This window comes from Eubalaena glacialis, chromosome 19 (assembly GCF_028564815.1).
Source record: "Eubalaena glacialis isolate mEubGla1 chromosome 19, mEubGla1.1.hap2.+ XY, whole genome shotgun sequence".
Lineage (NCBI taxonomy): Eukaryota > Metazoa > Chordata > Mammalia > Artiodactyla > Balaenidae > Eubalaena > Eubalaena glacialis.
The window spans coordinates 42,715,873-42,741,080 of NC_083734.1; the positions used below are offsets into that span (position 1 = coordinate 42,715,873).

Below are 25,208 nucleotides of genomic sequence, written 5' to 3' on the forward strand. Positions count from 1 at the left end.
AAGTCCAGAACGTATCCAAAAGCACACAGCTAGTCAGTGATAGGGCCAAGACTGGTCTCAGTCCGGCTAGCTTCAAAAGCCACGCTCTTAACCACTGCATTCCTGGCTTCCAGCTCAGGCCTGGGCCCTGCACTTGTGGCTAAAGGGTCGCAAAGATGCCCAGAGGCATTGGAGCAGGAAGTAAACACCATACAGGCAGCACCTGGCAACATTCACCTTTAATTCTGTAACAAGTTTCAGTGTTTGCCCTGGCCCCAGCCCACCATGGGTGCCACAGACGTGTGGGCAAGAACGAGGATGGAACAACGCTAGGGGGCCTGCTCCCCCACGAGCCACGTTCTCAGTGTTGGCCAGACACTGGCAAGCTGGGTAGGCTTCCTGTGTCCAGCAGGCCCAGCCCTGCCCTGCCCAGCTTAGCACAGAGCCCTCTAGGCCCAAGCTAGGGTGAGCTTCAAGGCCCCAATTCGCCGTCATCACTGGATCTCTTGTCAGCTCCAGGGGTCAGTTTGGCCCCACAGAGAACTCATTGTCAGTCATGGGCCTGATGGTGCCTCGGAGATGCGCTTCTGCAGGAGGGCCCAGGCTTTCTCCACCTTTGGACAGGCCAGAATGTTGGGAAGAAAAGAGGACAGGGTCATACAAGCATCCACTGGAGACTCCCTCCCCACAACCCAGCCTTTCCCTGGGCACCAACCTGGCGCTGGGTGACATGTGGCTCCCACAAGGTGCTCAGCACCACGTGGCTCTGGTCCACAAGCTGCTGCCCACTCATCTGGCTCTGCAGCCGGCTTTGAGCCGCAGCCTCACTCAGGCCATCCCTCTCCACAATGCGTCGTACAGCCTGGGCAGACAAGGCATTCATCAGCCCACTGGTTCAGAGCAGGATGCGGGCTACAATGGGGATAGAGTGGGGGGTGGGATCCAGATACCTCAGTCTCAGGGATGACAACGGTCCACACCTCATGGACCATGTTCTGCCAGCCTGCTTCAAGCAGCATGGCGGCATCAATCACGCACACATGCTTTCCTGTGGGGAGACCCCAGTCACTACCAGCAGCACCTTGCCACTTGCTACCAGTCAGAGAGCCAAGGAAACACAATCCCAGGGAAAGTGGATGGTCTGATTTAGGGTGGGGAAGCTCCTGGGGGAGATTCTGCTCAGCTGTTCCCTTGGGCTGCTCACTCACCCTCAGCCATAGCCTGCTCCATTTCCTCTCTGGCCAGCTTTGCGATAACTGGCCACATAATGTCCGTGAGTATCTTCAGCTGCTTCTGAGAAAGGGAATGGAAGGGGTGGGCAGAGTTTACCCTCCCCCGGAGGAGATGGAGCCAGCCCGAGGGAGGAGGTAGTTAGGAACAGTTGAGTGGAAACTGGCATTCTGGGCCAGACCAGAGAGGTCCACGGGGTCCCAACCTCTGGGTCTAGTAGCAGCTGCAGAGCCCTTGGAGAGGTGTGTGTTTACCTTGTTCCCAAACACTCGGCTGCCTAGGACCTTCCTGTTGATAATGCCATCTTTATGGAGAATATCTGGATGACAGAGACAGAGGATTGGGCAAGGAGGCCAGGCCACCTCCTCACTTCAGGCCACCTCCAGCCCTCCCCAGTTATTACCTGTTCCGAAGGCTTCCACAACCGGCTGGTAGGCAGGACCACCCGGGGCATAGGCCCGGTGGCCCAGATGGTCACTGTCGATAACATATGCCCCCAGGCCCTTCAGCCGCTGAGCTACTGAGCTCTTCCCAGAGCCACTGATGCCCGTCAGCCCAATCACGTAGAAACCTGGGGGGAGCTCTGGCCTCTTCTACGGGTAGATAAGAGGGAACCCCACAGTTACTAGGGTCCCCAGACTCAGGTTTGAGGCTGAACCCTTCAGTCTCTCCTCTCCAGCATTCCCAGCCCACCCATGCGGGGGAAGGGGTGGGAGGCGGGTGGGTTAGGCTTACGTGTGGAGGCCGGAGCAGGTTTCCCAGCATTTGTTGGCGGAAGCTGGAGGAGCTGACTTTGTCCTCTTCGTTTTCCTTGTGGTTTAGGTCCTTCAGCAGCTGGATCTGGTACAAGGTGAGCTCCTCCAGGTCCTGAGGCAAAGGAAGAGTGAGGAGAGAGAAGGAGGAGTGAGATGAGGACAGATCTATCGCCTTATCCTTCCCTGCCTACCCAGAGGTAAAGCTTGCCTCGGAGGGCAAGCTGGGAAGTTCCTCCTTGCCTCTTCCCACCACCTTGAGCCCTCTCTTCCCTCCTCTGGGGTCATGTACTTCCAACAGCCCCCAGTGGCCTTCCCCATCCCCATCCACTCCCTCTGCCAGTCTCCCTCAGGGGTTACATTCTCAAGGCGGAAGCGGTTGACGGCCATCCCCCCACGATAGGTCTCCTCGCTGACCACCAGGAACTCCAGAGAGGGGTCAGAGCCAGCGGGCCCATAGGGGTCCAGCAGGGGGATGATATCAAAAGTCAAGGAGGGCTTGATGTCCACCAGGAACTCACTCAGATGTTCCACGCGTTCTGCGTACGGTTGGAGCAGCTCAGGGAGCAACTTGCCTGGGGAAGGAGCCCAGAAGAACAGTGAGATCTTTTTACTGGGGAGGAAGAGTGTGGGCCAGTTTAGGGGAGAGTGTCCCTAAGCATCCTATCTCCAGAGGGGAGCTGGGAGCTATGAGGAGGCAGCAGGCAAGCACAATAGTGCTGCAAGGGCTGGCGCGTGTGCAGAGAACTAGCAGTGTCAGGAGGCATCAGAGTCAGATGGAGAATTCCAAGAGCCAGAGAATTCCGAGAGGCTCCTCTGACTGCCTATGGCACTGCTACCTACAACTTACTCATCCATTTATTCCCAAGGACTCAAACTTTAGGATTCATCACCTGGAGAATATGTTTAAAAGTGCAGGTTCCTTGGCTACACATTTGGGGGATCCTGATTGAATGGTGACTAGACCACACACCTAGAAAGCTGCATTTATTCATTTAACAAAATTCCCTCAGTGCCAACTGAGTGCCAGGCTCTGTGACATTTGGGAGGGGTGGGAAGTAACGGATGGCCCCACCCTTCCTCAATCTTGGCCTGGGGGGAGGGTAAGACTGCCCTAACTCAGTCTCACTCACTCTTCAACAGGTCTTTGTCTGCTACTCCCACCACAAGCTGCTCCTGAGCCAGGAGGCATGCGACGCTGAGCAACACCTTGTGGGCATTGTGCAGGCGGTCAAAGGTGCCACCCACAGCACCGCGCTGGTGGCCACGCACTGGCTGCTTGGCAGACCTGCCCACTGGGGAGGCTGGGCTGATGGTGGAGGGTACGGGGACGTCCAGGGACCCCACGGGCAGAACTCCAGGCCCATAATCGGGGTATAGCAGCACCGAAGACAGTTGCGGACAACAGCTGTAACAACTGGTAGCATAACGCTCTAGCTGTTGCTTGGCTGGGTTGTACTGGCTTCCATCCAGGGTCTGGAAGTCGGTCAGCACCACTTCCGGCGGGTGGGCCAGGTTCTGGACTGAGCTGGTCAGGGGAGGGAGAAAGCTCTTGGTTCGGATATTGGTCAGCAGAATTCTAACGTCCAGGTGCCTGTGGACGTCGGCGCCAGCGTAGAGGTGCGTGATGAAATCGATAACTTCAAACGTGGCCTGCACGGGGCTGGACTGGGGCTGAGCCGGGCCCCCCAGGCTCATGCCCGGTTGCAGGTGTATATAGAGCGTGTGATTCACCAACCGGGCCGCCGAGGTCAGGATAGGGGCCAGGCGAGGGGCCAGGGAGGTCAGCGGCGTTGTCAACACCAAGAGGCCCGACCGGAATACGGCCATGCTGCCCAGGCCTGCGGACAGTCAGGGAGACGAGGCGAGGGTGACTGAGTGGTATGTGTCTGAGGCCGAAGACTGTAGGGGGGACTCGGACCCCAGAGAGGGAGACCTGGAGCAGGGATAGCGTTCCCAGTGCGGATCGAGAGGAACCCGGCGGAGGGGACGGGACCTGGCAAACGGCGCCTCGGGCCTGTGCTCTAAATCTCGGTTTTATCATTTCTCAGAGGGAGCGGTGAATTCACTGAATTGCATCGAAATCCTGGGAGGGGAAAACTCGGCAGGAGCCCCTGAGTCATAAAGCTGGGGATCCAGAAATCCTGGGCGCTCTTGCTGAGCAGCACCAGGATCTTAAAGGAATCGGAGGAGGGTACTAAAGGGGGACGCTCAGGCTCGGGTCCTACTTACTGAGACCCCCGGGCCTTGGTTCCGCTTGCACCACCGCGAAGGCTTCCCCAGCCGCGACCAGTTAACATTAGTTCCGGTGCTGCGACTCCGAGCTACGGAACCTGAGAAAGGCCAAACATCTCAACTTCGGTTCGGTTAGGGATTCTCGCGAGATTTCTCATGGGGTGGGGCGTCTGCATTGCTAAGGAGCAGAGGTCGGGGGCTTGGGAGATCCGCGGAAACTTTTTTCCAAAACCCAGCGTCACGGGGCGTGGGCCGAGTAGGGCAAGGCGGACTTGAAAGCCCGTTTCACGGGTACCCTTCAGACTTTGAGAGAAGAGATTGGCTTCAGCCAGGTCCCTCAGGAGACAGCGGCAAAGGCGGAACTAACACCTGGCTTTCCTGCGTAAATCGCGGGGACGGAGGTGGGGGTCGTAGGGTAGCACTTAAATTAGGGCTCGGCGTCCCCAGAGCCCTCCTGGCGCCCTCCCAGTCTGAGAATCCTCATGTGGGAGGTCACAGGACAATTCTGTCCAAGCCCCCATTTCACAGATGGAAAAATTGACGCCCTGTGTGTTCCAGGGACATCTGGGGAGGTAAGGACAGCGGCCATGTGTCGTGGCTCCCGTGCAGTGCTCTCCACATCACCCAGAACCAGTGATATGACAGTTTTTTACGGAGAGAGAGGAGAAGGAGGAGAGCTCTGCGTGTGAGCTCAGTAGAGCTGCCAGAGAATGGTCCCTATGGACGGGAGAAAAGGGGGCGGCGGGGGTGGGGGGGAGAGGGGTGGGACTTAGTGCCGAGGGTTTAACGTGAAGCTAATGAGTGCTGGAGAGGCTAGAATTGGTAGTCTCGGTGGGAGGACAAAGCCAGGTTGCCATCAGGAAACATTTCGGGTAAATCATCCAGGACGATCTCAAAAAGGAGGGAAACCAATGTCCAGGATTCCACCACTACAGTAATGTGCTGTAGTTTCTTTTCCCAAACTAAGTAAATGCTCACTTTCATACTTAATTTTGTGGTTTTTGTATTCCTAAAGAGGTCTCCCAAAGCGTATAAGCCTCTGGCCCCACAGAACCTGCATTTGGTCCTGGAGTCAAGGATGGAAGAGTTTTAGTGCCACAAAGGCCTTGAGACCAGGATTCTTGCAAAGACATCTTAAGTTGGGTTTTAAAGAGAGGACCAGTTGAAGAAGCAAACCGCGAAGACGGTCAGGAAATTCCCTGAAACATCTGGACACACAGTCTCACATGCCTACGGAGACATTGTTGGAGGAGGTCATCTGGAGGACGTGACTGCCAGTTGACCCTTGAGCTGGACACAGGCAGTCAGAGGCTGCTCACCCCTTCCGTGTCCTTGGAATGTAGTCTTCCCACGATTCCCACAGTGGGAGCTGTTTCAAGGACACAGACTTGAGAGGGCAATGTGTTGTTGCGACCAACTGGATGGTTTACGTGACTGAACCCAGTTAAGGCCTCTGTAGAAACTTGAAGATTCTGGTGGGCAGGTGCAGAGATCTACTCTTCTAGCACCGCCCAGGACAAGCCTCGTACGTAAGTTCCCTTGCTTATTAAACCTGCCACCTACCAATCTGGAGTGGCTGTCTCTTTCTTCAGTCTCTCTTTGCCCTCCGTGTATGGGGCCAGTTTACAAATCAACATTGGCAAGGCTGCCAGGAGACCGAAGAAATGGGCCTTGGGAAAGAGGCACCTGCATGGGCAATCTTGGGAAACGCAGGCTGGTCTAATGTGCTTGTTTGAGGAACTGAGCAGGGCGAACCGCGTCAAAGACGGGAGATGAATGTCTGCAGGGTGGGCTGGCCACTGCTGTGGGCAGGTTGCTGGCCACTGATGCCCAACGAGAGGCTGAAACCCAAGTTGGAAAGCTGGAAGAAGAGCTGAGGTTAGAGAAGGACGTGCAGTGTCCACTGTTCTGCTCACTTCGGGGCTGGCAGGCGGGGTGGGGCAGCGGGATGATAAATTGGAGACATTACTGTGCGGTTTACAAAGCTAGCAGCTCGAGAGCTGCCTCAAATTAAGGTCCAAACGCTTTTGACAAAGCCCGACTGGATGCTAAGAGGTGGAATCCCCAGGAAAGTGAAGAGAGGGAAGGGGAGGGTGTTGTGGTGATTGACAGTAAAACCCACGAAACACCCCACGCCACAGGACCCCTATGCAGAAGAAAACAAAAACCAGGCGATGACCAGCCCAGCCAGCGGGGCAGCCCCCATTCAGGAAACGTTCATGATGAGAGAATAAACGTCCACTGAGATTAGTGATACAGCTGCCAAATTCCAGCAAAAGGCCAGGGAAAGTATCCAAGCATGGTTAGTGTGGCTGTGGGGTTGGGGAGCGTGGGGATGATTTCCCTGTCTGGGCAGGAGGCAGAGAAAATGAGCAACATCACCACACAGCCTGCCCTCCTGAAGCATCTGCATAGGACTTGGGGGCTTGAGGTCCTCACTCCCTTATAGACTGGATTATTCTAACCTGCAGGGAGGCTTGTCCCAATATGGGGGGTCTCCCTGGGCATGTGGGACCCTGGAAATCTATAGAGGAGGTGCAACAACTCCTTAGGGAGTTGGGAATGAGACAGGCCATCTATGCCCCTATCTTTGAAGGGCCTGACCAGGCCACATTCACTGCAGGAATGAAAGCCAAGATACTCCAGTCCGCCCCCATCACCTGGTATGGGACACTAATATCCACGCTGAGCCCAGTTGTGGGACAAGACATTCGTGATGTTGGGCAATCCATTGCTGATCTAGAGGAAACCAACAAGTCCCAGGAACAGTTACATACTGGCCTGCAGGAAAGACCCAAGACAGAGAGGGAGCTCGAAAAGCCAAAAGGCTATCCTGAAGGCTGTAAAGGGTTTGGTAAAAGTAACCCAGAAACAAATGTGGTTTGACCTCATTGCTGCTGGGAACGCAACTGAAAAGATACATCGGCCATCCAGTGCTGTGTTGGTTGGCCTGTGGAAAGCCTTAAAACCTGCATAACATTTCAGAACTGCCCACTTGGCCCTACCATCCCTGACGCCCTGCCTGCTCCAGCAGAGGCCTCAGGGATTCTTCTGTTTGAGGTGGGTGCCTTCCACGTGCCCAGGTTATAGGATGCAGGCCAAGACTGCTTCCAGGTGAGGCCCATTGGAGGCAATCGGAGGCCTCCTGTGTAGCTCACTACTGGTTGACCTTCCAGAAATAAACAAAAGGTGACAGCTCTGGGGACTTCCCTGTGGTCCAGTGATTAAGACTCCACGCTCCCAATGCAGGGGGCCCAGGTTTGATCCCTGGTCAGGGAGCTAGACCCCGCATACCACAACTAAGACCTGGTGCAGCCAAATAAATAAATAAATATTTAAAAAAAAAAAAAGTACAGCTCTGGTGGATACTGGAGCCGGATGTACTCTAATTTCTTTTTTTTCTTCCTTCCTTTTTTTTTTTTGGCTGTGCCACACAGCTTGCTGGATCTTAGTTCCACACCCTCCCCTTCCCTCTCTTCACTTTCCTGGGGATTCCACCTCTTAGCGTCCAGTCGGGCTTTGTCAAAAGCGTTTGGACCTTGATTTGAAGCAACTCTCGAGCTGCTAGCTTTGTAAACCGCACAGTAATGTCTCCAACTTATCATTGAACCCGGGCCACAGCAGTGAAAGCACCGAGTCCTAACCACTGGACCGCCAGGGAATTTCCCCGGATGTACTGTAATACACGGTCACCCTCAGAAGTTTTCTGGCCCCCTCAGCGCCACTGAATTATAGAGCGCAAATGGTTATAGTCAGGAAGGTCCTTTTCATACAGCAAATTGCGTGTTCTCCCTGCCCCTCCACACCCCGAGAATATGAGATATTTTTTTGAATTTTATTTTATTTTTTATACAGCAGGTTCTTATTAGTTATCCATTTTATACATATTAGTGTATATATGTCAATCCTAATCTCCCAATTCATCCCACCACCACCCCCCCCTCCACTTTCCCCCCTTGGTGTCCATATGTTTGTGCTCTACATCTGTGTCTCTATTTCTGCCCTGCAGACCGGTTCATCTGCACCATTTTTCTAGGGAGAATATGAGAGTTTTATCACTCTAATACCAGAGAATATAGTGGGCATTGATATCCTACAAGGTCAAGCTCTGCAAACCTATGTCTGTGAATCTACCTCTGGGTTAGAGTAATCAAACCAGTGATGAGGGGAACACCAACTGGGAACGGTAAGCCACCCCCGGGGAAGAGTGGAAACTGTCAAACAATATAAATTGCCTGGGTGGGTGGGGCTTAAGGAAATAGAAGAAACTGTTCCAGAACTGCACTGAGTGGGAATGGTACGTTCTGCCCATAGTACATTCAACAGCCTGGTATGGCTGGTAAAAAAGCCAGATGGCTCATGGTGGATAACCGTGGACTACGGAGAGTTGAACAAGCCCCCACCCATGTGTCTGTGCCCAACAGTGCCACCGTCTTCAATACCTTGGCCCCGTCCTAGGAACGTACCATGCGGTACCTGACTTAGCGAATGCTTTTTTCAGTCTACACCTGGCCACTGAGTCACAACATCAATTTGCCTTCATGTGGGAGGAGCAACAATGGACCTTTCAAGTGCTTCCTCAAGGCCACCTGCACAGCCCCACCACATGTCATGGGATGGTAGCCCAAGACCTGTCCCTATTCTCCTTCCCCACATCAGTAAAATGGGCTCATTACATTGATGAGGTGATGTTAACATGTGAAGACTTGCCTCTGCTGTAGGACCTTCTGCAGACTTTGCTGGAACATCTGTGAGGATGAGGATGGGTGGTGAGCCCTCAGAAAATTCAAGGCCCAGGCACCCCCGTAAAGTTTTGGGGAGTTTGGTGGGGTAAGACGCGCATTGTTCCAGAAGCTGTGATTCATAAGGTACAAGCCTATCCAACCCCTAAGAATATGAAAGAGGTGCAAGCGGGACTTCCCTGGTGGCGCAGTGGTTAAGAGTCCGCCTGCCGATGCAGGGGACACGGGTTCGAGCCCTGGTCCGGGAAGATCCCACATGCCGCGGAGCAACTAAGCCCGTGCGCCACTACTACTGAGCCTGCGCTTTAGAGCCCGCGAGCCACAACTACTGAGCCTGCATGCCACAATTACTGAAGCCTGCGTGCCTAAAGCTCATGCTCCACAACGAGAAGCCACCACAATGAGAAGCCTGCGCACTGCAACGAAGAGTAGCCCCCGCTCTCCACAACTAGAGAAAGCCCCCATGCAGCAACGAAGACCCAATGCAGCCAAAAATAAGTAAATAAATAAATAAATTTATATATTAAAAAAAAGAAAGAGGTGCAAGCTTTTGCAGGGATTTTGGGGTTTGGGGGGACTTTTATTCCCCACCTGGCACAGTGCCTCCATCCCTTATGCCGCCTGATGAAGAGAAGGCGCACGTGGAACTGGGGATCAGGGCAGCAAGCTGCCTTTGAGACGGAAAAAATACTAGTGGGGCAGATGGCAGCTCTGGGCACCTCCCAAGCAGGGCAACCGTTTAAGTTAGATGTGTCTGTGACTCTGGAACACACTGTGGCAGAGACAACAGAAGGAGAGGAGAGCACCCTTAGAGTTTTGGTCCCAGCTCTGGGGGGGACAGAAAACCCAGTGCACCCCCTCATAGAGCAACAGCTCCTAGCAACGTACACAGAACATCCCACCAGCTATAGCCTCTCACGAAAGAACAGCATATCATGGTAAGAACGTCCCTTCCTATCAAGGGCAGGGTTGAGACTACGTTCTATGGACCCACCTCTGCCATGGCTCAACCCCCACGTTGACTAAGTGGCCCATTTGCAACAGAGGGGCACCCTGCCTGCCTGTCTCTAGAAATTCAAGTGCTACTAGGCCCTGAAGAGTATGTAGATCCTCCAAATTCCCCTGCCTCTATAACTGGGGTGGCCCCTGCAGCCTGTAGAGAGGCGGGGGTGGGGGCAGGGATCCCCGCTGATGCCTGGTATACAGTTGGGTCTAGTCGGGGCAACCCACCCACATGGACTGCAGTTGCTATTCTGCCCAACACTGACACCATCTGGATGGAAACAGGAACGAACTGCAGCAGCCAATGGGCTGAACTCCGAACAGTTGGGCTGTTCTAAAGGGATTAACCCTATGGCTTGGACAAAGGGAAGCTGAGAGATGGATGATCCAGAAATCAGCCCTTGTACAAGATGTGTGAAAAGACATTTGAGTTCATCTGCAAGAGTCTGAGGCAGTCCTCACTGTCTTCCACATCCTGGCTCATAAGGCACTGACATCCCCTGGCAATCAGAAAGCTGATGCCCTAGCCAGGGTACAAGCCCTAGCAACTGACCCTTCAGTAGATACAGCAGATTGGGTGCATTGAAAAAGCAGCCACTGTAAAGCCTGGGTGGGATGGCATATTGCCAAGGATACCTGATTGCCCTTGAAACATGGTGACTTGGTTAATGCAGTAACATCATGACCTATGTGTTCTAAACAATGCCCGAAGCAACTGCCAAAGGAGTCTGGGGGCATGCATCGGAGTTCCCAACCAGTGAGGGATTGGTTGTTGAAACATGCTACACTTGGAATGGAACATGCACCATTAAAAGAGGGGAGAAGGTGGGAATTCCCTGGTGGTCCAGTGGTTAAGACTTTGAGCTTTCACTGCTGAGGGCATGGGTTCCATCCCTGGTTGAGGAATTAAGGTTCTGCAAGCCACGTGGCCAAAAAAACAAAAGAGGAGAGAAGGTGAAGGTCTGGTCTGGCATATCCCGCCACGCGGCCCCCGCCCCCGCCCCCGCCCCCATCCTCACAACTGACAGTGTTGCCTCCCCAACCAACATGTATGGTATGCACAACCAGGTCAAGTGCCTAAAGCTGCCACCTCCCTCTCCTCAAGGCCGGGTGGGCACGTTCTGTTTTCCACTGTTGCAGTCATTTGGCCGCTGTCTTGTTTCCCTCCATTGGCCTGGGGGATGTTACAGCACACACAGGTGCCCTTACTAACTAACTGCATCCAGCAAGCCTTAAATGATAACCAACAAAGCCCGTCCTTAGGTCTCTAATGAGAAAGCTGTCCTCCAAAACAGGATGCCTTTGGACATTATTACTGCCACGCAAGGAGGCACCTGTGCCATTATCCAGAGTATTGTGTACCTGATGAGTCCGCTAATGTATGTTCTTTACTAAGCCCCTCCTGCGGCACCCCTACTGCCTTCCTCTGCCTGCAGCCTCCTCACCTAGTCTCTATCTCCACCCCTCCTCCAGCACCCAACCTCAGAGGAAGTTAGAGGGAGATTGGCTCTGCAACCCTGCAGGCCCTTTAAGTGGCTGCTGCCACTCCAGCTCCTTTTGCTGGCTTCCGGAAGGAGGACGTGGACCGCAGGGCAGATCTGGAGCCTCAGCTTGACCCCCTGGTGAGAGGCAGCTTCTGGGCGAGTGGGGATCTCTCCTGCTGAGTGTTGTCTTAGGGCAGGGGGCAAGGAGGGGGGTGAGTGGGGCTGTCTCCTTCTGGCTCATTTAGCCTTGTTTCTTCCTTACACATCTGGCTTCCACATGGGAACACAATTACAATAGTAATACCACTAGTAGTAATAATAATAGTCAGGGCCTGCTATTAAGACTTCTATACCAGCACTTTTGGGCATTATCTCAATTAATTCTTATCACAATCCACGACATAGGTATTATACCCGTTTTGCAGGTAAGAAAACGGACTCTGAGAGGGTAGGACGTTGCCTAAGGTCCCATGACTCGTGGGAGCCAAGTCACAAGCCGACTCTCCCCGCACCCAAGTCCACCTAACTCCTACTGCTGCAGACACCCCTCGGGATCCAGGGACCACTCTCCCTGCCCTGAGGCGCACTTGAGGCGTGACCTTGGGCTAGCTCCTTCCCTTTCTGGACCTCGGTTTCCGTAGGTATAACCTGGGCTAACACCTTCTTTCCTGATCATCCACCCGCCGCGCGCGCCAGTGATCACACAAGTGCGGTGCACTGAAAAGTCCCTTTTCATCCCCAAACCGCACACCCCGGGGCCGCAAAGGAGAGCGCGGGAGACAGCGGCGAACCAGGCCTTTATTTCGGGGCGGCAAGAGGAGCTCCGAGCTCAGGTGCCCCCAGTTCTCCGGCTCCGGCCTCCGCCCCGGCGCCGTCTGAGCCCTCGGCGGCCTGGTCGCCGAACACTGCTTGGTGCGCAGCAACGACATAACTGCAGCCGCTGGGGTCGGAGAAGCGCAGCTGTATCAGGGGCAGGAAGCGCTCGGTGGTGAAGTAGCGCAGGGCCGGGCGCGGGGCGCGCATTGCCTGGAGGAAGACCTGCAGCGGCGGGAGAGGCGCGCTGGCCGGGGCTGGGCTGGGGAACCGGAGCGCTGCCCCCGCTCCCGCAGTCCGGCCCGGCGCTCACCTCGGTCACGTCCTCCGGGTCCTGCCCCGCCTCAAGAAAGATCTGCTCGGAGTGGCTCAGGTAGCGGGAGAAGAGGTCGCGGGTCTCGGCGTCCGCGCGGTCCAGCATCCCGCCCAGGCCGCCCTCCAGCTTCTCGGGAAAGGCGGTGTGCACCGGGCCGCACTCGATGAGGCTCAAGCTGCCGGCGGGAGAGCGGCGAGTGGGCGGGGGCGAATGCGAGTCCGGGAGGGAGGGCCGGAGGGGGGCTGCGCCCGGCTGGCGGGCGCTTAGGGTAACCCGAGCGTTTGAAAGCGGTTTACTGCCGGAAAAGCGCCCCCACGTCCCTTGGAGGGTGTGAGAGAGGCTCTGGCGTCATTATGCCACCCTGGCTGGGTCACTTACAGCTGTGTGACCTTGGGCCAGTCACCGAACCTCTCTGGGCCTGAGCTTACCACTAACAATACCGACACCTCACCAGCTAGGTCGGCAGGTGGAGTGAGAGGGCGGGTGCCAAACGCCCAGTACTGTGCCTGGCACACAACAAATGGGAGCCGCACTGAGGAGGGGCCAGGGAGAACGCCTGAGAGCGGTTCCAACAAAACAGGGTGCTGGGGTTCCCAAAGTCAGGGTTCAGAGGGCCCCGGGGGCGGGGCGGTGACTCACTGGACCCCGAAGGGCTGCAGCAGAATCGCCAGACTCTCGCACAAACCCTCGATTGCAAACTTGCTGGCGCAGTAAACAGCGTTGAAGGGAAGAGCTTGGAGGCGAGAGGAGGCTGCTGAGGCGCGTCGGGGAGGGGAGCCGCGGGGAGCGGGAGGGGCCCGGGGCAGTTTCACCAAGTCCCACCCCTTTTATTAGACCCCCGACTCTCCCGTTGAGCCCCGCCTCCTGCGCGCCTCTGGTTCTTCCCCGGCTTCCACTCACCCATCAAGCCTCCCATGCTCCCGGTCACCAATATGCGTCCCGAGCGTCGCCGCTTCATGTCCGGCAGGAAGGCCTGCAGCATCCGCACGGTCCCGGTCAGGTTCACGTCCAGCACGGAGCCCACGGTGCCCTCCTCGTGTGCCTCCAGCGGCCCCACCAGGCCCCGGCCTGCGTTACATACTGCGGGGAGAGAGACCGGACTCCGCCCGCCTCACGCACGGCCCTCCTCCCCGCCTGTCCCCTCGTGCTCCCTGGGCCTCGGGACGTCTTGGTTTGGACACAGGGTGAGGAAGGCTCCTGCACTAGTTTTGCAGCGAGACTCACCCAGCACGTCCACGCGGCCCTCGGTCACGCGTGCCCGGGCAGCGGCTATGGAATCTGCGTCCCTCACGTCCAGCTGCAACATCTCCAGGGAGCCGGGAGGGCACCCTCGGGACCGGGCGGCCTCCCAAAGTGGGCCCTGGGTCGTCAGGTCCCTCAGCGTGGCGTACACTGGAGGTTCAGGGAGAGGACGAGGCTCTGAATTTCGGGCTTACAATCCTACCTAGGCCCCCTTGGACCAGGAAGGAGCTGGTCTCTCCACCCCAGTCCCCTCATGTACCTTTGAAGCTCTGGGATGGGTCGGACGCCAGGCGCAGGGCCAGGTGTAGGCCAATGCCGGAGGAACAGCCAGTGATGAGCACCACGGTGCGGTCCATGGAGCTGTGCGTAGGGAGCAGCCCAGGGACTGCTGGGCGCTGGTCTCTGGGATGGATATCACCTGCTTCGCCCCGCCCCTGCCCGCCGGGGTCCCCACCCCTTGTTATGTCTGCAGCACAATCTCAAGGCTGAGACCTCCTGTGGGTCCCTGGCCTTCTCTCCCCAACCTACTCGAGGTCAAGGCAGAGATGAGGCCACTACTTAAAACACCCCTTCTTTAAGTTGCTAGTCAGAGGGAGGGTGAAGCTTTGCAAACAGGAGGTATGGGCTCCCATGTGGGCACTGAGCGCCCTGGGCAGATCTTTGCCTGGCAAGCCTCTGTCCCACAGGGACAATTATAGTTGCCAAAGTTTGTTGCTGAGGGTGTGAAAGTAAATGTTTTGGAAGGGGGTTCTCAGTTCAAAGGTCAGGGGTTAGTTTAAAACTGAGGGGGGCTTCCCTGGTGGCGCAGTGGTTAAGAATTCGCCTGCCAATGCAGGGGACACGGGTTTGAGCCCTGGTCCGGGAAGATCCCACCTGCCGCGGAGCAACTAAGGCCGTGCGCCACAAGTACTGAGCCTGCGCTCTAGAGCCCACATGCCACAACGACTGAGCCCATGTGCCACAACGACTGAAACCCGCGCACCTAGAACCCATGCTCCGCAACAAGGGAAGCCACCGCAATGAGAAGCCCGCGCACCGCAACGAGGAGTAACCCCCACTTGCGGTGTGCCGCAAATTAATTAATTTAAAAAAAGAATATTGGATAATTGGAGCTGAGTACTCAGGAACTTGACTGCTGCCAGGCTCTTGGTTTTAATTTATGCTATCTGAAAAGACAAGCTTTTGCTAACTGGACATACTTCTCAGTAACTGAAGGAATGGAGCGAATGCTAAATGTTTCCCCTGGGGAGGTGTCCTGTCTCTTCAGGGAAAGATGGTCAGTATTCTGTAAAGTTACCCTGGCCTAAATGATTACTTGTTCTGACCAAGGTATTTATTAGGCTATTTCAAAGTCACAGCATCCGAAGAATGTCAAATAGTTCAGCTAGCCACAGAGTCTAAGATCCTGTATCTCCTGGCACTATGGAAACAGCACACCACTGACCTAAGTGATTCACTTTTTTCAGTTTTTCAATATTTTATCAATATAAAACTACTGCCACATCCTTACACTTTCTTTTATGTCTTCTTCAACCTAGGAGAGACCTCAAATCTAAAAGTATTCTCTATTTCTCATCATTAGCAAATGTTTTAGCTTTCTAAATACTTGTATTTAACTCTTGTTTCTAGGGTTTTGTTTTTGCAGTTTAGAAACGTTTAGGAATCTTAGGACTTTATCGCTTCTGCTTGATACAGCAGGGGTGAACTACTAGCCAGTCTAGCCTAAGAGAAAAGTGAAAAGATTCTTCACCAAGCACAGTGATTAACCCGATACAAGTTAGATTTAGAAGGAATGTTGTTTAAATTACCTCTTCTAGCCTGAATACATGAATTCTTTCAGATCAGGAAAGATTAGAAAAAGAAGCCTAAAAACTCTTAACAATGTGACTCTCAGTGGTAAATGAAAACAAGAAGCAGCAGCAGATTATAATTTGGTTTATGGGATATGATGGATGTGCTATGATAGGAAACCTGAAATGATGGTTGAATTGGTAAAAAAACAACTGCATAAAATTTGCTGTAAGATATATAGAGACTTATTTTCTGTACTATTCTTTTTAAAAAACTTTTAATTTTATATTGGAGCATAGCCGATTAACAATGTTGTGATAGTTTCAGATGCACAGCAAAGCTACTTAGCCATATCTATGCATGTATCCATTCTCCCTCAAACTCCCCTCCCATCCAGGCTGACATATAACATTGAGCAGAGTTCCCTGTGCTGTATGGTAGGTCCTTGTTGGTTATCCATTTTAAATATAGCAATGTTGTACTAAAGTATTCTTATAAGAAAAATAAGTATTTGTAAAAGAGGTTTCCTGTGTCAAGTATTTGCGCAATCAGAGCTGAATTGTAGATATTCTTGTAATATCTAGTTATTTTGAAAGATTTATATAATGAATTCTGGATATATGACCAATAAAACTGATGAAATGAAGCAAACAAACGAAACACCCGAGGAAGCTGAGGTAAGGGAGCAGGGAGACCTGACCTCACCAGTGTCCATGCTATAGCCCTGAGTCCTCCCCGGCATCATGGCATTGACATTCTGACACACAGGTCCAGGTGATTCATCAGTTTATTAAGTTGTATTAAAACAGTACTTTGATCCCACATTTGGGATGGTGGAGGAAGGTGGCTCGGCTCCCTCCAAACCTTCCATGCTTGATCCCATCAGCATGAATTCCTTCACCCAGGCCTGGGGAACTCCTGTGATGCTTGCCTAGCCCCAGGCCCTGGGAACCTGCCCAGGCCTGGAGTTTGGGGAAAACGTGGCCCAAGCGTGGTTAATCTGTCACAAGGCACCAGCCACCCACCGGGGGTAATATTTGAGGAAGAGCTTCTTGGCCAGGTCCACTGTGTCTCCTTGGGGCTGGCTAGGATACCTCCTTGTGCTGAGGACGAAAGTCTGTTCCAGCTGGAAGGCATTCTTGTCAAACTGGTGCTGTTGGAAGGGGATGCCTCGGACCAGGCTCTCAACCAGTGTCTCCATGAAGAGCCGCCAGCGGGGGGCGTAGTAGTCGGCCACCAGTCCCGCCAGCTGCTTGTTGGCATAGTCTAGGATGTTGCCCTCTGGCCCCCACAGGGTCAGCTGGTAGCGGCTGTTCTGCTCATAGAAGCGGGCCTCAGTCTCACTGACGGCAGCCACCCGGGCCCGCTCCAGCCAGCTGCCCAGCAGGAAGTGGCTGTCACTAGCCAGCACCTTGTCCAGCGCGGGCAGGAGCTCATAGGCCAGGACGCCTCCTGCCCTCATCAGGGGAACCAGCTCCTTGTTCAGATAGGCGGTCCTCGCCTCTTCGTAGTACAAGCTGACCAGCTCCTGGACTGCCTGGCGAGTGACATCCACCAGGTCGTAGCAGAAGGCCGGGCTGGTGGCCAGGGTAGGCGTGGCTGCCAGCAGCAGCCGCCACGCCTCCAGTACATCCGATCGGTTGTACCAGACAGCAGTAGCCATCTGTAGGGATGGCCGCCTGACCAGCGGGCTGCGATTGTGTCCACTGCAGCCCTCGCCAGAGCAGTTGTAGACACTCCTGAGAAGCAGCCTCCACGCTGCCTCTGCGTCCCCGTGGGAGACCCCGTACCGCCGGGCTGCAAAGCCCGTCACCCAGGCCCCCAAATCTGCCACTGGGTCCTTCCGCCAGCCCAGCTCAGCCATGAGGGCGTAGACCACCTCGTTCTGGCCGATGCCCTCAGGGGCCATGCCCGTGCCTACCATGGTGGAGTTGGGGAAGAGGCGGGCAGCTGTGGGGCCTCGGTTCACAGACTCCAGGGCCCCAAACAAGCCGTGGTTGCCCCCGAAGTTATGCAGCATGCACCAGATAAAGGGCTGGCCCTGGAAGGAGGCTGTGCGGACGTACACGGGCTGGCTCTCAGCAAACAGGTCCAGAACCAGGAGGCGGCCACGGGGCACGGCCCCCAGCACGGCCCCCACCTGGGCGGGCCCCCAGAACTCGGGCTGGTGCTGGAAGAGCCAGCCTTGGAGCAGCCATACGGCGTCAGGGTCCACTGTGGTGGGACAGTAGCGACAGAAAAGAGGGTGGTAAGAGGAGAGGGGGCAGGAGAGCATTCACCCCATTGTACAGATGAGGAAACAGAGGTCCAGAGAAGTTAAATGACTCTATCACAGGACACTCCTTCCCCTGAAACCCGCACCCCCCCCCGCCCCCCGCGGCCAGAAGGGCGTTCCACAACACACGTCCTTCCCATCTCCTCCTCCTCCCACTGGGAGTGCCAGGGTAGTGCTATAAAGCTTTACAGAGCATCAGAATTACCCAGAGGGCTGGGCCCCAGCCCCAGTCATTCTGATTCAGGAGGTAGGGGAGGTGCTGAGATTCGCACATCTGACAGGCTCCAGGGTGATTCTGATGCTGCTGGTCCCGGGTCACACCTGGAGCATTGCTGCTCAAAGCCTGAGCCTATGCTCCTTCCTGGCTGACACAGAGGCCTCCCCAAGCCATTCCTGACCTGGCCCCTCTCTGCCCTTCCCCTGTAAGTGGCAGGAAGGAGAGCTGGGTTCACATTTGTGCACCTAGAAGGGCACCTACCAGCTTGGGGCACATCCCCTAACCTCTGGCCTGTGTTACCTACTTCAGCATGGAGGTAGAGACCAAATTAAATATTTTCAATAGCTAGCACTTAATGACACTTTACTCTGGGCCACGTATTATTCTACTTATGAGGTAGCCCATTTTGCAGATGAAGTAGCTGAGGCACTGGGAGGCACTGGGAGGCACTGGGAGGGAGGTGAGTTGTTGCAAGTCTCACAGGCAGGAAGTGGCAGTGCCTGCGTTGGAGCAGGGTATCCGGCTCCAGAGCTCACCTCTCAACCACAGTGTGATTAAATGAGATGATGTGTGTGTGTAGAAGTGCTTGGTAAACTGTAAAGTGCTGGGTGTCACAGTGAGGTGTTATTATTCCCAGTCCCTCCTCCCACCCCCCACTGACCTCTGCCACCCCCATCTCCCTGAGGGTCTGGGGGGGCTTCCCTTTCCGACCTCCCCTGGCACCGAACCTGCAATCATGGCCTGGTAGACAGTGGCGGTGGCTGCAGCCAGGTAGGAGGGCTCCGAGGACGGTGGCTGCATCTCGTTGAAAGTATCGGCCCCATAGATGTGATCCGTGCCAAACTCTTTGGTCAGCTCCCGCAGGAAGAGGCTCCCCACAATGGGGAATAGGGGGTCTTCCGGAGCCAGGAGGAAGGAGCAGGAGTAGGAGCAGTTGAAATGTCCCCAACTGCCCATCTGGGTGATATTGATCTGAGGGAACACCCTAGTTGGGGGTGTGTGTGTGTGTGTGTGACAGTTCAGACATTTACTGGAGGCTGACACAGTAGTCATCTCCAACCTCACTAACTTCTGCAGTTCCTGGGTCGTTCATGCCTCTGTGCCTTTGCACATACTGTGCCCTGTGCCTGGAGCCCTTTCCTCCTCCCTCCCTGCTTACGCATCTGGCTTCTCCTCGACATCCTTTAAGTTTCACCTGTCTGGAAAGCTTTTGCTGTCTCTCCCCCTCCCACTGGCTGAAACAAATGACATCACCTCTGCTCTGAGCCCTTGCTGCACCCTCCCTTCCCCAAGCAGAAGTGACCTTGACAGAGAATTGGGCCCACATATATTCCTGCCCTTATCACTGTATTGTGTCCCCCTGGCAACGTATCTCCTGCTGGGGGCGGGGCCTCTGTGCACCTTTGTGGCTGCATCCCCAGGCCCCAGCACAGGGCCTGGTTGGGCAGCCCCGGAGAGCCTGACAAACGTTGGCTGAATGTACGAATGAGGTTCCTGCTGTCCAGTTGGGGAGGCCAAGGAGTGGCCAGTGAGGCCGGCCACGTGTGCTGAGCGCTGACAGTGGCAGGAACCAGGTGCTCATGTGCATGAGGGAGGTGGTAACTGATGCTGGGGGCCCCCCCGCAAGGCTTCCTGAAGGAGAGGAGGTCTCAGCTGGGCCTTGAAGAATTTTGCCAGCCGCAGGAGAGGATGGGTGGGTAGCACAGAGGAACAGAGGGGCAGGAAGGACAGAGGAGACCAGTGCACCCCTACCATCACTAAGAGCTGCCATTTGCTAAGACTCCATGCCAAGCCATATATACATTTTACAAGTGAGGAAACTAAGGCACAGAGCAGTCACGTAATCTGTCCAAGGTCACATAGCTAGTCAGTAACAGAGCCAGGAATCAAGCCCAGGCCTACATCCAGAGCTTAAGTTTTTCTTTAAATCGTGTCTTGCAGGGGAACATAAATTCTCTGAGCTGAATGGAGGGTGAGGGGCGACATCACCTTGTGAGAGCCTTGGGGACATGCCCTGCGAACGCTGGCAACACGGGGATCATGCCAAACGAGCGCATCCGGTCAAGGATCCGATGCTGCGAGGAACGGGAGGGGCGGCGGTGAGCACGGCCCCCCGAGGCGGGAGGCCTTCACTCTCTCAGGGCACACGGAGTCCCCACCGTTCAGTTAAGAGACCCGGGGTGGGCCAAACACCACCCCCGACCCCAGGCCTGTGACTGTCCAGCACCAATTCTGCTCCTTCCCTTCCCCATCCTTTTACCTGCAGGTAAAGCTGCTTGAGGTGCCAGGAGGGGGGCAGGGGGCCACTCCACGTGTGCAGGTTGCCCATGCGCCCCCAGGCCAGGAAGGCAGGACCAGTGAAGTACTCATCGATCTCTGTCTGGGTCAGGCCCAAGGCCAGATACACCTGAGGAGGAGGCCGAGGCCCACACATGTAAATCGTTTATCTCTATTCATTGATCCATTCACCCAACAAACACACATTCATCTCTTCTCTGGGCTGCACCCTAGAGTTACTAAGACAAAATCCGATCCCTGCCTGCCAGGAGCCCAAAGTCCGGGAGAAACGGATCCGTGACCAGGTGAGTTTGCGAATATGTCACCCTTGCTGCATGGGTGAGGTGAGGCACAAAGGGGTTCTCCCCAAAATGTGGAAGGGGCCTTAGGAGGCTTCATGGAGCAAGGAGGGCTAGAATGATGGGTGAGGGCAGCTCTGCAGGGAGCTTAAGCAGCCCCAGGTGCAGCCAGAGCGCTCAGGGCTCAGGTATGGAAGCTCTCAGGTCAGGCAAAGTCTGAAGGCAATGGGGAGCTCTTGAGTGTGTTAATAGTGGAAGGTCTCCACCAGATTTGCAATTCAGAAGGGACACTCTGGTGGAACTTGGAGAGTCAGGAGTCTTGTTTTGAAAGGAAAATATTGCTTAGAGAGGTCTTTAAGCTCTCATGGCTGGGAGGCCATTAAGGCAGTGTAACTTTGCATGTCTCAGACTGGATGGAATCTGACCTTTTGATCTGATCAAGTTATCCAAAGAGCCTACTAGAAATTCAAGATACTTATTGGACTCTTATCCTAAAATAACTCTCAATTCCTTATGAACAAATATTTTCCAGCTTACGTCAGAGTCAGTCACAATTCTCACGAGGCATTTAACAATCTCATGGCTTTAAAAAAAAAAATTAGCCCCTCTTTTACTTCCTCAGAACACTCTTTCAGGATTACCCGAGCCCGTGTTTCCCAAATTGCAATTAGTAAAGACCCCAAATAAACTCTTCTTATTTGCAGCCTCCTGCATTATTTTTTGGTTGATGCTGTTCAGAGGCTCTGGCAGACTGGGGTCCAGGCAGAGGGGATGAGAGCCTGAACTGGGACCACAGATAAGGATGGAGAGGACAAGGCAGATCAAGAGCTGCTAATGAGACAGAATCCATAGAAGCAGCTGACTGACCCACGTGGGGGTGGGGAGAGAGGGGAGGCCGGCTTCTTAGAGTGTTTACAGTAGGGTGCTGGGGTCCAGCCCTGGGTAAGTGCTCCTGTGTGTCTGTCTCAACCATGGAAGCTGGGAGGCTGGAGCCATCACTCCTGCTACCAACACTTCTGGAGCCCTATTCTCTGTGTGCCAGATACTGCGTTGACGTGGGGGAGGCAGGATGCCTGGGGTATGGTGGGCACGCACCTGCTGCCAGATGGCCTCCTGGCCGCTCCAGGCCAGCGCCAGGTTGATGCCGTTCAGCGCCATCCAGTCAATCTCCTGCTCCCAACGGGCCCAGTCCCACCACACGAAGGAGTAGCTTTGTGTGCACACGTTCTGGTAATAGCGGTACCTGCAGGCAGGGGCGTGAGCTGGGGCATGGCCCTGGGGGCAAAGAGGATGTCCCTCACCCCTGAGGGTCCACAGCCTGGGGAAGAACTTGGAGGGCAGCCCGGTCCTGGAACAGCTCTCCACACCACCCAGATCTAACCCAGAAAGGAGTGGCTCCAGACGTGGCCTCTATTGCTTCACTCCAGGATCCACTCCAGGTGGAGCTTGAGCTTCTGAGATGCCCACCCACCTGCGCCCAGCACTCAGCTCCCTAGCCTCCCCGATATTTGGGAAAGCATATTCAGTTTTCATTCCTACTCTGTGTACAGTGTTTAAGCGCCATATGGCAAAGTTGCCCCCTGTCCTGAAGGGGGAGATCCCTCTCCCCACAGTCTAATGCGGAGGCAGCTGTGTGAATGCATCACCTCGGTGCAGTGGGGCAAACGCTAGAACAGAGGCCTGTGACAGGGCTGGGGGTCATTCCTCAGTAAGCATCTTCGAAGAGAGGGGTGGGGCAGGAAAGGAATGGCATTTACCGATCACCGATTATGCACCACAAATTCTACACCCCGCACCGTGCAAATCCTCACAATCAAAGCGGCACCACTGCACGGTAGATGACATTATTTCCATTTTTCAGATGAGCCAGCCGAGGCTCAGAGAGGCTAAGTGACTTGCTCAAAGATACAAGGCTTTTAGAATCAGACCTGGGGTCTGAAGCCAGGTCGTGCGACCCTAAGGCCAGCGCTCGCTGGCAGCCCGGCGCTGGGGGTGGGGAGGGGCGGGGACTTCAGCTTGGGCTGGCGCCCGGGGAGGTGGAGGCGGCGGGAAGCTGCACGGGAGCCGAGGGGCGCGGTCCGGCCGCTGTACCTGTTGGGCGTGGCCTCGGTCAGTTCCTCCGGCACCGCAGGCAGCGGCTGCGGCAAGCGCAGCTGAGAGCCCGACCAGGCCACGTGGCAGCCGCAGAAGTCGCGCAGGTAGCGGTGCAGCCCCGCGGCGGCGGCCACGCCCGTGGAGCCGAGCACCTGCACCCGCGCCCCGACGCCGCCGCCGCTCAGGCGGTAGGTGTCCAGGCCGGACTCGGCCGCCAGGGCGCGCTCCACCGACACAGAGAAGGCGGCCGCCGGCCCGGGTCCCAGAAGCCGGGCCAGCAGCTCCCTCACGGCCGCCGCTTCCCGGGCCTCGTCCACGGCCGAGCCCCCCGCCGCGGTCAGGAGCAGGAACCCCAGAGCCGCGGCCACCGCCACGGCCTCCATGGTACAGCGGTTCTTGCCCACTGGGCACCAATGGCGACTCGGGATCAGGGGCGTGACGGCCGCGTCCAATCAGCTGCGGACCTCAGGTCACGCGGAACTGAAGGTAAAGCACCGGCCGGCGGCTGAGAAACCAGCTTCCGGGTTCCACACCAGCTCCTGAGGGTGTTTTCTGACCACGCGTGGTGCAAGAGCGCGTGACTCTGGTGACTTCAAAAGTCCGGGGCCGGATGTGACTCGTAGTCCTTCACAAATGCCTTCAGGTACAACGCGCTTTCACTTGCAGGTCACTTTCCTTCCGTCCATCCTACCATCCAATAAATATTTGAAGTTGATTTTGTACCAGGCACTGCCACCCCTCTTCCGGGGAGACCTACAAACCAAGCACTTATATAAACAAAGATTTACATTATGCAGTTGGCCCTTAAACTTTGCATGTGTGTTAGGAGGGCTGACCCTCTGGCAGCCAAAATACAACTTTACAGTCAGCCCTCCTGTATCCAGGGTACCGCATCCGTGGACCATGTAGTACTGTAGCACGTATTTATGGAAAAAAATTCCTGTATAAGTGGACCCGGGCAGTTCAAACCCGTGTTGTTCAAGGATCCGCTGTACTTGTGATGCTGTGCACGGTCCCCAGCCAAAGGCTTCCAAAAGGAAGTGACATTTAATCTGAATTAAGTTGGGATTGACTAGGAGAAGAGGGAGGGGAATAGCATTCCGTGAAGAAAAAAATGCATACATGAAGACCCAGGAAGGGTAAAGAAAGAGCTGAGCAGATCTGAGGAACTAAAAGGTCGGGAAGTTGGAGGAGGGATGCGCCATGTGAACCTGGACTGGCCATGGGGCAGGGCCTCGTGGGTGTGACAAGGGCTCTCATGTGATCTGTAAGTGGTAGCAGCAGCTGAACAGGATGGGAGTTATCTTCATTTTACATCCTGGGAAACTGAGGGCCAGAGATAGGAAGTGACTCTGCGAAGATCACTGACCAGTAAGACAGCAGGTCTGGGACTAGAAGCAGGAACTCTTAACTCTCAGATAAGTGTTTTTGCCACTATCCCCCAAGAGACGCAACTTTTCAGGCTGCTTACCAGCAGGGAGGGTTTGAGTGGGGCTGTGTGGTGGCCAGGAGTGGTGGGCCCTTTTATAAAGACTGCACTTTCTAAAGGGATTCTGAGTCCTTTTGGAGGCAGGTGTAGAGTTTTCCAGATTGTCAGGCCTGAGTGCAGCTGCTTAGAGACAGGGAAGGGGTCAGAGGAGGGTTGCCAAGCCAGGAAATCCAGAGCCTGGACTGAAAGAGAACACGGGAGTCCACTGAGCTTGCTCTGCGCCTCCGCCCCCTGCCCCCAGCTGCAGACTCAAGCTGCAGTGCCCCCTGCCTTGTTCCCAGCTCAGCGAGCAGCTAGTTCAGGAGGTGCAGCCCTGTTCCACCCAGTTCCTAATATCAGAAGGTTCTCAGCTTTTCCCAGAGAGCAGCTCCTAGACCTGCCCAGAGAGATGGGCCCTCATGGAGCTATAGCTTGTGGCCCCCCAGGCCTCTCTACACTCCCTCCAACACCCCCTTCCACACACCTCTGGCTTCAGGTGAGATTTGTCGGACTCTCCTCCTCCCAGGACCTGTTTTACCAGCAATTTGGATCTTAGGGAACACATTGCTTGGGGGAATTGGGCTGCAGGTCCACCGTCAGGCTCAGGGTGCCTCTCTGTGGGGTCTGGATTCATCCAGAATGGCAGACGGCTGCTGGCAGGGGCAGCAGGTTGGGGACACCATCCCGGGGGGTTGGTAGCACATTCACAGCCTGAGCTCATGGATGCTTGGCAAGAGTGTCACCGATTACTCCGAGTGTGTCACACTGTCTTTCTCATCTTCCCCACCAAGCTGGGAACTCTTTGAGGACAATAGGGGGCTGGTTGAAGAAATTAAGTTGCATCAATAGGATGAAATACCAAGCATTTGCTAAAAAAAAAAAAAGTGAGGAAGATGTGTTGGTGCTGATTCGGAATGTTCTGCAAAGTATATTTTTTAAAAAGAGGTCAAGGAATTCCCTGGTGGTCCAGTGGTTAAGACTCAGCGCTTTCA

General features: G+C 55.1%; 3 protein-coding genes across 4 annotated transcripts; all 3 read right to left on the reverse strand.

Annotated features, from left to right (window-relative positions):
• Positions 1-203: 203 nt before the first annotated feature.
• COASY (Coenzyme A synthase) lies at positions 204-4,277 on the reverse strand. Of its 2 annotated transcripts, XM_061174950.1 has the most exons (10): positions 4,194-4,277; positions 3,095-3,802; positions 2,322-2,536; positions 1,945-2,076; positions 1,613-1,802; positions 1,464-1,528; positions 1,188-1,272; positions 930-1,027; positions 695-841; positions 204-593 (listed from the first exon to the last, which is right to left on the reverse strand). In XM_061174950.1, the coding sequence occupies exons 2-10, from the start codon at positions 3,789-3,791 to the stop codon at positions 534-536; spliced, it is 1,689 nt and encodes a 562-aa protein (XP_061030933.1). In that variant the 5' UTR covers positions 3,792-3,802; positions 4,194-4,277; the 3' UTR covers positions 204-533. The 2 variants fall into 2 exon arrangements, with proteins under 2 accessions (XP_061030933.1, XP_061030934.1); XM_061174951.1 differs by lacking the exons at positions 204-593; positions 930-1,027 and having other exon boundaries at positions 806-891.
• Positions 4,278-12,222: 7,945 nt separating this feature from the next.
• On the reverse strand, positions 12,223-14,151 carry HSD17B1 (hydroxysteroid 17-beta dehydrogenase 1). The gene is made up of 6 exons (XM_061176088.1): positions 14,055-14,151; positions 13,778-13,945; positions 13,454-13,633; positions 13,193-13,286; positions 12,551-12,728; positions 12,223-12,462 (listed from the first exon to the last, which is right to left on the reverse strand). The coding sequence occupies exons 1-6, from the start codon at positions 14,149-14,151 to the stop codon at positions 12,223-12,225; spliced, it is 957 nt and encodes a 318-aa protein (XP_061032071.1).
• Positions 14,152-16,355: 2,204 nt separating this feature from the next.
• NAGLU (N-acetyl-alpha-glucosaminidase) lies at positions 16,356-23,166 on the reverse strand. The gene is made up of 6 exons (XM_061175966.1): positions 22,746-23,166; positions 21,750-21,897; positions 20,339-20,485; positions 20,068-20,153; positions 18,807-19,063; positions 16,356-17,800 (listed from the first exon to the last, which is right to left on the reverse strand). The coding sequence occupies exons 1-6, from the start codon at positions 23,129-23,131 to the stop codon at positions 16,590-16,592; spliced, it is 2,235 nt and encodes a 744-aa protein (XP_061031949.1). The 5' UTR covers positions 23,132-23,166; the 3' UTR covers positions 16,356-16,589.
• Between the last annotated feature and the right edge of the window lie 2,042 nt (positions 23,167-25,208).

Excerpts from the sequence above, each read along its gene's own strand:
- COASY (XM_061174950.1), bottom strand. The coding sequence starts at position 3,791 with ATGGCCGTATTCCGGTCGGGCCTCTTGGTGTTGACAACGCCGCTGACC. Across the intron at positions 2,077-2,321 it reads ACCGCTTCCGCCTTGAGAAT|GACCTGGAGGAGCTCACCTT; the intron begins GTAACCCCTGAG and ends CCTTTGCCTCAG. Across the intron at positions 1,028-1,187 it reads GGAGCAGGCTATGGCTGAGG|GAAAGCATGTGTGCGTGATT; the intron begins GTGAGTGAGCAG and ends GTCTCCCCACAG.
- HSD17B1 (XM_061176088.1), bottom strand. The coding sequence starts at position 14,151 with ATGGACCGCACCGTGGTGCTCATCACTGGCTGTTCCTCCGGCATTGGC. Across the intron at positions 13,634-13,777 it reads GGGCCGCGTGGACGTGCTGG|TATGTAACGCAGGCCGGGGC; the intron begins GTGAGTCTCGCT and ends CTCTCCCCGCAG. Across the intron at positions 12,729-13,192 it reads CTGCAGCCCTTCGGGGTCCA|CTTGAGCCTCATCGAGTGCG; the intron begins GTGAGTCACCGC and ends TCCCGCCGGCAG.
- NAGLU (XM_061175966.1), bottom strand. The coding sequence starts at position 23,131 with ATGGAGGCCGTGGCGGTGGCCGCGGCTCTGGGGTTCCTGCTCCTGACC. Across the intron at positions 21,898-22,745 it reads ACCGAGGCCACGCCCAACAG|GTACCGCTATTACCAGAACG; the intron begins GTACAGCGGCCG and ends CCCTGCCTGCAG. Across the intron at positions 20,154-20,338 it reads TCAAGCAGCTTTACCTGCAG|CATCGGATCCTTGACCGGAT; the intron begins GTAAAAGGATGG and ends CGTTCCTCGCAG.